Raw genomic sequence first — 10,424 nt, forward strand, 5'->3', positions numbered from 1 at the left:
GACAACAGTCTTGTCAAAACTTGACTATTGTAACTCCCTCCTTACTGGCCTGGCATGTGCACTTAAGCCTCTTCAACTGATCCACAATGCCGCAGCTCGCTTGGTCTTCAACCAACCAACTTCTCACACGTCTTCCCCCTTCTCCGCTCCCTCCATTGGCTCCCGGTTGCTGCCCGCACAGAATACAAAACTCTGATACTGGCATTCAAAGCAACCAAAGGTATCGCTCCCCCATATATTGCAAGTATGATCGAACCCTACAAACCCTCCCGCGCACTCAGATCAGCCAACGCAAGGAAGCTGGAAGTACCTTCACCAAAAACGCCGGGACAACGCTCCACACGTCCCAAACTCTTCTCCCTTCTGGCTCCAAAGCTATGGAATGCACTTCCCATTACAATCAGAACAGCAGCCTCACTCCCAATCTTCCGCCGTAGTCTGAAAACCCAGCTTTTCAGACTCCATCATGGCCCGTAGCACTTGCCCTAGCCCCTTAGATAGCACTTTATGTAGACTTAGAGAGCATTTTATATGTTACGTATAGACAGTCCTACAATTGCATTTTATGTAGTCATAGCACTTTGTAGTATGCCTATAGTACTTATGTATAGTTCGGAAACATACCTTTTATGTTATCACTATCATATTTCCACTGGTGACCGTATGTGTATCTTTAAAGTGCACCAGACACCAGTTGTGGTTATGTGCAAATGCAATGATGTCTTCCCTTTGTATTTAGGGTTTCTTCTTGGAGGCTGAAACTTGACATCAAAAACGTGCCAATGAAAAATGATCATCCCCTCCCCTAACCCTCCCCCTTTATCTTACAACACAGCTGTGGGTGCGGCTTCAGTTCAGGTGGATCACCACTAGTGGTGGATATTGCTTGCAATCTCACGATGGATAGGCCTATATGTATCACGATACAGAGGCCACGACCAATTCACCTATCGCCCAGATGTTCGATCGATATATTGCCATAGCCAAGCAGCTCAAAACTAATGCCCCTATATGTCAAAGATGCCAAAATGCCAGAAATGGACATGTAGGTAGGCTACTGTATTTGGCTGTGGACCCCCATATGATGAAGAGGGAATCCCCAAAAATCGTGTGATGATCTTATGGTTATAAGCAAAAAAAGAGTAGGCCTAAATGTTTTTTAATGTTGAAACCATTAAAACCTAGGCTATGACCGAGGTCCCCCAGGCACTCATTTTTTCCCTCTCTACAATAAATCTCTTTGGTCTTTGCTGAAGAGGGAATCCCCAAAAATCGTGTGATGATCTTAAATCGGTTATAAGAAAAAAAGAGTAGCCTAAATGTTGTTTAATGTTGAAACCATTAAAACCTATGACCGAGGTCCCCCAGGCACTCATTTCTCCCCCTCTCTACAATAAATCTCTTTGCTGAAAATAGCAGAATTTCAAGCTAAACGATCGATGAGTCACCTCACACAATGTCATCATGTAGACTCAGAATATGGCTAGTTCGGAAATAGCGCACTGAACGCACCTCGAGTGCACTGTGCAATGCAAACTAATGGGCGAGTGCACTCCAGGGGGGGTGCGCTCCGGTGCGGTATTTCCCGTGTGTTTTGCCTGGGATATGTAGTTTTCTATGAGTCCTCATTTACGTCAGCGGAAGTGTTTTGAATGCAGCTCCAAGGATTCACGGTCACATTGGTTTTGGTTCCGTTTGTTTTTTAATGTTTTGCTTGTTACAATGGAGGCAGCTAAAGCAGGTAATGATATCTATTCACTCTATATTAAATGCTTGGTATGTATTACACTATTGACTGAACGCTTCCTTGACAACGTCATTAAAGCAACAGCGTCACTGAAAATAGCCCTGGTCCATACACACTTGCACGGAGCAAGTGTGTATCCCAGCTAGGCTAAGCTAACTACGGTTGCGTTATCTATTTAGCTGATAACGGACGAGTTTGACTTGCGCCCGTTAGGTTCCGTCGTGTCAATAATATTGGTAGTTGAATGTTCTGTCAGGTCGGTCATGACTCTATGGGTCATCCAAGCTGATGATGATGTAGCCCCAGTATGTTCCCTCAGCAGAGGGCACATATGGAGCTAATGATGATGATGATGATGGCGGTCTGTTTTCTTGTTTTCAGAAGAGATGCACCTAAGACATGTGGAGACAGATGTCCTGATTCCCAAAATGATGAGGGAGAAAGCCAAGGAACTATGTGTTAAAAACGTTGAAGGTGTGTGTGAGCCTGAGAGACTGTATGTTGTCAGTATAATAATTTCGCCATGGCAGCACAGTGAAGTATTGCGGATAGAGCTGGGTTATATGAACTATATAATACATATGCATACAGCTCATGAAAATCAAAAATTCCTATCAACAAATTAGAACATTTTATGAGACCACTAAAAAAAAGTATTTTTGAACGAGAAATGTCGACCATCTGAAAAGTATATTTGTATGCAGTCAATACTTGATCTGGGCTACTTTTGAACAAATTATTTCATCAATGGGGCGTGGCATGGAGGTGATCAGCCTGTGGCACTGTTGAGGTGTTATGGAAGCCCAGGTTTGTTTGATAACAGCCGTAAATTAATTTGTATTTTTTAGTCTCATGTCATTCTCTGTGGGGTTCAGTTCAGGCCAGTTGGCTGGTCAGTTAAGCAATACCATGGTCGGTGCACCAATTACTAGTAGTTTTGGCTCTGTGGGCAGGTGCCAAGTGCTGCCTGAAAAGGAAGATCAGCATCAACATAAAGCTTGTCAATGTACGGAGGCACACGGTACTGTAAAATATCATTATAGATGGTTGTGTTGATCCAATGACAGTGAAAACTTAACAATGGTTTCAACACAGCCATCTTTTTAGAGTACATTGTGCTTGTATGTTGACAAGGTTCATGGAGATGCTAATTTTCCTTTCCAGCTCGATTCGAACTACTAGTAACTGGTGTACTGACCATGGTATTAATGTGCTTAACTGACCAGCGAACTGGCCTGACCTGAACCCCACAGAGAATCTAGGTTGTATTGTCAAGAGGAAGGTGTGAGACATGAGACTCAACAATACAGATGCATTTACGTCACGTTATCAAAGCAAACCTGGGCTTCCATAACACCTGACAGTGACAAAGGCTGATCACCAAGTATCGACTGCATATATTAATATCGATATTCCTCGTTGAAAAAAATATATTTTTAGTGGTCTCGTAAAATATTCGAATTTGTTGAGATAGGATTTTTAGATTTTTATAAGCTGCATAATCATCAAGATTAAAACAAAAAAAGCTTTACTTTATGCACAGTTAATTGAGAATATATGAAAGTTTCACGTTTTGAATTATATTAGAGAAGAAAATGAACTTTTACACAATATTGTAATTAATTGAGATGGAGCTGTATTATAAATAATGCTGCCCCATGTCCCTCCTTCTCCTAATTAACTTTACACTGATTGACCTGACTTGACCAACTACAGGAGACGGCCACACAGCAGGGTCTGACATTATCATTTGCCCTACTGGGCAAATACTTCTCCAATCTGGGCAAATACCAAATACTATTCCAATCGGTTTGCCCCAGATTTCTACTTAACCTGCCCAGGGGCTACCGTTGTCAGGCAGCGGTGCATATCTGTCTGTGTCCATTTTATGCCCACTAGAACAGTGCTCGTAGGGGGGTGATCAGGTGTGATCAATTGGCTAATAAAGGGCGAGGTTGTGCATCATTGTGGTGGTGTGTCAAATGCATGCCCCTTTTACACAATATTCATTGAGATGGAGCTGTATATATGGAACATGTATCTGGTTGTGGAAATGAGGCGATCCTATGTAACTATGACATACATGTTGGCATTGATCAGCAGATGTGACGATCACAAAATACATGACTACATGAAAGAGAGACTGTTAACCTCTTAATTTGATGCCACTGAAGAGCAGACTGATGTGAGCATGCGTGTGAGAGTTACAGCGGTAAGCTGCAGGCATGCAAAGCGCCATCTGCTGCAACTATGATACACGGGGCTTATGACACATTGAAGTTGTAGCAGTAATTAACGAGACAATTTCACAAATATCATTGACAAAACACCAGTATCACAGGAAAATATATAATTGACAAATTATGATATGTTGTGCTTTTTTTTCCTGCTGTTCTCAGTTCTTTGTTTAATTAAATAAGTAATTGATAGAATAATGTTACCTTACCAATGTTACAATTGTATTTAGGCCAGCATGCCATTTATGAAATACAACTTTCCAAAAATTACATTAAGCAAAAATGTATGGTGGAAGGCCTATGGTCCGACGTGCAACAGTGAGACACATGCTTGAGTCCGACCCATGCGTGGCCGGTTAAAACTTAAAACTCACCCATGGCTCCCTACATGCGTTGCCAGTGAAAACAAACCCGTGGGTCCCTGTGAGGTTAAGGTTTTGGGGTAGGGTGTCAGACTAATGCCTGTCGGACTCTTAGTACGTTGGAACAAACGCATGCACCCCCTAATGATATGTGCCCAGAAAGACCATGCTTTGCAGCCTCTATTACCGGTAGTACCCAGGGACAGAGTTGTGGGAATTGGTGATTAGATTAGTCACACTGCTTTGCTTCAACAAATTGCTTTTGCTGAGGTTTTTGACATCTGCATCCTGATGAAAGTGTCTGTGTGATAACCATACAGATGATGATGATAAAGGTAATTATGATGGTTGGTTGGTTGTTTACAGAGGATTTGTGAGGGCGTTGCGGTGTTTGGATGGAGAAGGCTGAGGGGGACCTGGTGGATAATTAAGGCCTTGAGAAAAAGCTTGCTAACTGGGTGAAGACCCCAAAGCCTTCAACACCTCTTTTACACTCGGAACCTAGCACCTTTCATCTTCAGTGCACCGCTAACCAGGACAGTGCTTAGTGATACATGCTTTCAGTGAAGCTGTTAGCCTTTCCTTATATTAAACATAATGGAGAATTACCACATTTAGCCCACTCTTTTTTTGCCTTGGTTGACACAGGATAACATGCCATGGTCTGAGCCATCTCAGCAATGTTGCAAATACTGCATCTTAGCAATTGCATAAAAAATCTCTGACTAGAACCAATTAACCAGATGAGAGGATTTGGGAAACTTTATGGATCTCCGCAGTGGCACATAGTTGTGAGATGTTTTTTGGAAAACAAACAATTCATGTAAAAATCATCAATTCATGTTCAATAGATTCACAATTTCACAAATAATTAATGCTGGTGAAAGTTAGGAGTTCTTACTGTATGTGTGATATGAAATGTAAGCTTACCATAATTACATTCATTTTCAAGGGGTTTAGTGGAAACTCCATTCACTTTCAGTTGAGCACCACAGAGGGGAGGTGTGTATGCAGCTGACGCTCGTTAATGTTAATTGGCAAATTGGCAAGGCAATTACGTTTTCTGCATCAAATAGAACTTCACCTAATCTAAAGATGCCACCAAAGACAATTGTTTTTACAATTTGGTATTATATATAATACCCTGTTATTATATATAATACCCTCTTTGGTATTATATATATTTTTTATTTGAGCTGTTGGAAATAACTAGGTTACACTTGGTAGATAAAGTCCAGATGAAAACGATAATATATTTATCTGTAGACTTGAAGGATATATAGATCATTTAAGGGTTGAGGTGAGCTTGCTTGTGGTAATTACTTTGTTTCTACTTATTCTATTCTCTGTGTCCCTCTCCTCTTCCCTCATGAAGCCTTCAACGTTTGCTGTAAGGACAACGGTTTCTTCATGGTGTTTAAGTGTCGGGAAGAGAATGCTGCTTTGAAGGAGTGCCTCACATTACAGTGGGTGTTTTACAGTTTTCCCTGCAACACTTAGACACGTATCATTGCTGTCCGGCAGAAACTAGAGTTCAGGCCCGAAAATTAAGTCCCGGCCCTACCTGGGCCCTCATCAAACCCTGTACACTCAAGACACTGCCCCCGCTGCCACACACACACACACACACAGTAAAGGCCATCGGGATCGGGAATCAAACCCGCGGCACACTCCCAGACTTGATTATCAGCCAAGGTGCCCAGACAGCTATGCCAGCTACCCAGGCTGTGATTTAACCTTTTAAACAAAACTTTTTGTTTAAACCAAAAAATATCGCTTACCCAGCCCTACCTTTTTAACAAGAGCTAAAATAAGAATTATATTGGATACATTTGGAACACATTTCCTGAAAAGTCACAGTTTTGGACATAAGGCTTCTACTCAACAGCAACAAATCATTAGCATGACTTGCTTTAGTCATACTTCCTGCAGATATATGAATGTATAATTGAGAAGGTGGTTTAGATAGCTTTTTCTTACAGTATTAATGTCTTTGAATCTGACTCGTTTTATTTGTTACACTGTGGTCTGTGTCTGCCTTTTGTGTTGATTATTTTACAATCTTTCTCACTACCTCTACTAGTGGTGCTATTACTACTACTGCTAATAAAAGCAATGTTAATAATTTAGTTGATTTACTCTTTCAATAGCTACAGAGACCCTGTCTTCTTCGAGGAGTGCAAGCAAGAATACATCCGAGAGAAGTTGGAGTTTCAAAGGACGGGAGTTCCAACCAAGAACAGGCAACAGAAAATCCCAACGAGCATGTAAACAAACAAAACGGAAATAAAAGCTATAAAGGAACAACATCCCTTCTTTTAAATTGAAGGCCTGGTGGTAGGCTGTATCAGAACCAACGCCAAAACTAGTCCTGTTTGCCATGGATATGGCTGATGATCTGTTAGTTTGGTGCGTTTAAAAACACCATGGTATCTGCTTTGGACTGGATTGTGTGGACTGACAGTGAATTATTTCCCAATTTTGGTGGTCTAGGTCTATGACGCTGGCATTAGATCAATTCAGTAATAGTAGCGATATACCCAGTCAACTACCACCAGATTCAATCTTGTAAGATCTACCCAAGCATTAAGGGTCAATGGACCAGATAGGAGCTTTTGTGTCATTGGCTATTTGCTGACCTTATAATAGTGTGTATATTGTACATACATTTTGGCTGATTGGATTGTTTAAACAATGTGGTACAGCAAGAACAGGAGGAATAATGTTGAGAATTGTGCTTTGCTTTCTTTATAGGGGCTTAATAATACCGTATGTCATCTGTTGAATGTGTGTGTGTAATATGTGTATACACACACACACACACACACACACACACACACACACACACACTAGTGTACTTTATTATGTCCAAACTCCAAGATCCATGGTAAAGATTTGTACTGTGGGTAACCAACCAGGCTCCTACAATAATAAAATGCAATGAGTGTTTTAAACTGGGTTTGATGGAATTTTCTTGTTTATAAAATGCATTTACCTGGGAAATCAAACATAACTGTTTTAAGTAACCTTTGGCCACAATTTATGTCAGCCAGTCACTGAAAATTGTGAATAACACACTTTATAGTATAAGGTTTTAGGTGGAAGATGACAGCCTAGTACACATACTGTACCAAATTCAATTATTTTGTATATGATTTTGAGGGGAATTGAATAAACATTTGACCTGAAAAGTGCATTCATCAAAGATGTAAAAAGTCTGAAATTGCTGTAACTGAATTTCCATTAAACATAATATGATGATTCTGTTTTTGTTACATGTGAACAGGTAGTATATATTAACCAATGAATATACAGGGATTGAAAAAACTATTATGGGGGACGACGACAAAGATTTTGTAAAAAATTCGAATGCCCATATATTATGTGGTCTGTTACTTTATAATGAAATACATAACGGTGTGGTATGGGACCGGGTCTCCTGTTTAACCTATGCAAAATGAATAATTAACAGCACTACGTTATTCTATATTCACATTAATCGTCTTTGCAAATCAAAATTCTATGCTTGCCATACTCTTCTTGCACTATTATACTTGAACTGCACCTTCATAAATCTGTTTGTATCATTGCTGTCCGGGAAGAAACCACGTAACTCTTGATTTTATTTCTTGCATAAATCCGTTTACAACTGTGTTGGTTAAAATAATTATTGAACCATTGAAAAGTGCTCTAAGTGCTTTGACAAAAACCTTCTAACTCCACTTTAATGTTATTTTAATTTCATGAAAAATTAACATTTTGTAGTTAGGTGGTTTCTTCTAGACAGCAGAGATATATGGAACATAGGCTACTGTGAAGTTGTTCACACAAAGTCCACCTAATTTTGCTACTACAGGGAAGCACTGAGAAAAATGTTTCTTCATCCTTTTTTTCAAACTTGACTACGGTAGCGGTGGTCTCAAAAACATAAGGGAAACTTTGACAGGAAAAGACTCGCTCACCGTAATACTCGCTACCGCTACTACAGGGAAAACATGATGATGCTCTTATTTGTTTGCTCTTTAAACAATCTGTTTTGCCGTTATGTATGCTGCTGCATTGTCTGAAGGAAAATTGATTTTACTCTTATATACCTGTCCTGTACACAAGATGTAGCAATAAAGTCAACCTTGAACTACATATTTTTGTAAGTGAGATTGCCATTTGCAACCTCCACAGAATAGCAAAGACCCAAGAATTGACTAGGTGGATATAAAAAGATGAGTGATTTGATAATTTCACCAAATTGAATTGCAAGTATATTAGGCATATTATGAGCCATGGAACAATACCATACAGTCACATTCATTCTTTCATTTAATTTAAGTCATATTTACAAACAGTCTGAAGTGCAGTAATTCTAAAATATAATCCATATCTACTGTACATTGCATTTTGGTTTGCAAATCGTTCACAGAATTATGAAACTGCTGCTGTAAAATAAAATTTCTTAGAAATTAAGAAATAATAGATGACAATTGCTATGTAACAGACTGAAAGAAAAATGGAAGAAAGAGAAAGAAATCTAATGACTATGGATGGCCCTTTGTGCACCAATTTGACAAGTCATAAATCACATTACACTGCAGGTTATAATTCACTTATCGTATGTAATTTCCCCGCCACGGCAAATAATTCTTTAACACATAAAACAATCTTAAGAGGGTAGAGGGAAGGCCAAAACCAATGGTTTGGAGTGCAAAACTCAGCCTGACAATACTTAAAGCCCGCCATATACATGCACAGTCTTGTACTGTATACTTCATTCTGTGTGCCCCTGATTCACACCTTATGAAAGTTTCACAAGGTTTCCACACGCTGTTCTGATTACGAAGACTGAATGATAATCCCATTGTCATGAGCACCTTATTTTTAACCTGTTTCAACTGCCCTCATCACACAGCTGAACTCCTACTCACAGATAAACATTTCAGCACAGTACAGATAGTTGCTATTATTCAGAACCTGCACCCACAATAAAGGTGTCAATGCAGGGGAGTGTATGTAACCTAGTCAGTAAATCCTCAAAATAAATGTACAAACATACCCCTAAATACTCTGACTCCTGGCACAAGGCAGAGATTGCTGCTGCACATTATAGGGAACAATTGACTCAGAGACTACTTTGAAATCACTCTTACAAGTCAACACTTCCAACAGACTGCAGATACCAAGGTTGACAATCTCAGTGCAAACAAAGATTGGTTCAGCCGTTGACCACACTCAGTCGCAGAGGTACCCACATCATAGAAACTCCAACCAAGAGCCCTAGGTTCCCCTGGTTTAGGGCCAGGTTAGGGTTAGATTTGAGGGAACATGGGTACTCTCCCAGCCTGCCATCTCTGTGTCCCTTTGTGGTTAAAGAAAAGATGCTACACATATTCATTTGACAAAAGGGCTGAGTATGTGTTAATAGGCAGGTTTAAAGAGAGGCTTGCTTGAGTTGTAGAATTGTATCATGATTGAAATAGTAAACAGTTGAGCCTTTCCTTTTTTTATATATTTGGTGCTAGTGAGGCTAGAGTTTCATTCCAAAAGCTGTACATCTATTTTTGAAAAAAAAAAGAAGAAAAAAAAATAACTGCTATTTAGAACTGTTCTCAAACATATAAATGCATTGCAATGCATTTTAACATGTATCAAAGCAATGGTATTCCAAGATAGATAATGACTTAATATTTCATACTTTCACTGCAATGCCAGCAATCGACTCAGCAGATAAATTGAAACAAATGTACCATTCCAATTGCTGGACGTACTTTATTGGAATGAAACTCTTCAGTTTATTCTACTGGTTTAACTGTACTGTTGTCTGTAGCCATCATAGTACAAAAAACAAACACATTGAGTCTGCATACCTAGACATAGCCTTCACACTATCATGAAACAACCATAGCACTATATATACCTTTTATACGTTACAACAATCACATGTAAAGAGACTTTACATTGCAGGGGGTACAGCTTTATAAAATCTAGTACTATACATCCAGCTGTGGAATTGGATCAGTGTGGCCACAGTGAATGTAAAAGTAGGCCCTCAAAGCCCTATAGGATTATGAGCTGATGATGCAGGCA

The 10,424-nt window shown here is 39.6% G+C and overlaps 1 protein-coding gene across 2 annotated transcripts; it reads left to right on the forward strand.

Annotated features, from left to right (window-relative positions):
- The first annotated feature begins 1,649 nt into the window (after positions 1–1,649).
- Positions 1,650–7,605, forward strand: cmc1 (C-x(9)-C motif containing 1). Of its 2 annotated transcripts, none has more exons than XM_083760601.1 (4): positions 1,650–1,741; positions 2,129–2,221; positions 5,722–5,812; positions 6,497–7,605. In XM_083760601.1, exons 1-4 carry the CDS (start codon positions 1,723–1,725, stop codon positions 6,615–6,617), a joined length of 324 nt encoding a protein of 107 aa, XP_083616727.1. In that variant the 5' UTR covers positions 1,650–1,722; the 3' UTR covers positions 6,618–7,605. The 2 variants fall into 2 exon arrangements, with proteins under 2 accessions (XP_083616727.1, XP_083616728.1); XM_083760602.1 differs by having other exon boundaries at positions 1,653–1,741; positions 2,132–2,221.
- The last annotated feature ends 2,819 nt before the right edge of the window (positions 7,606–10,424 follow it).

Source organism: Protomyctophum parallelum, assembly GCF_964188405.1.
Source record: "Protomyctophum parallelum genome assembly, chromosome: 3".
In the NCBI taxonomy this organism is placed as follows: Eukaryota; Metazoa; Chordata; class Actinopteri; order Myctophiformes; family Myctophidae; genus Protomyctophum; species Protomyctophum parallelum.

What these genes read in the sequence shown, in the direction of transcription:
- cmc1 (XM_083760601.1), top strand. An exon ending in ATGTGTTAAAAACGTTGAAG is followed by an intron (nt 2,222 to 5,721) that starts GTGTGTGTGAGC and finishes TCCCTCATGAAG; the next exon opens with CCTTCAACGTTTGCTGTAAG. An exon ending in AAGGAGTGCCTCACATTACA is followed by an intron (nt 5,813 to 6,496) that starts GTGGGTGTTTTA and finishes CTCTTTCAATAG; the next exon opens with CTACAGAGACCCTGTCTTCT.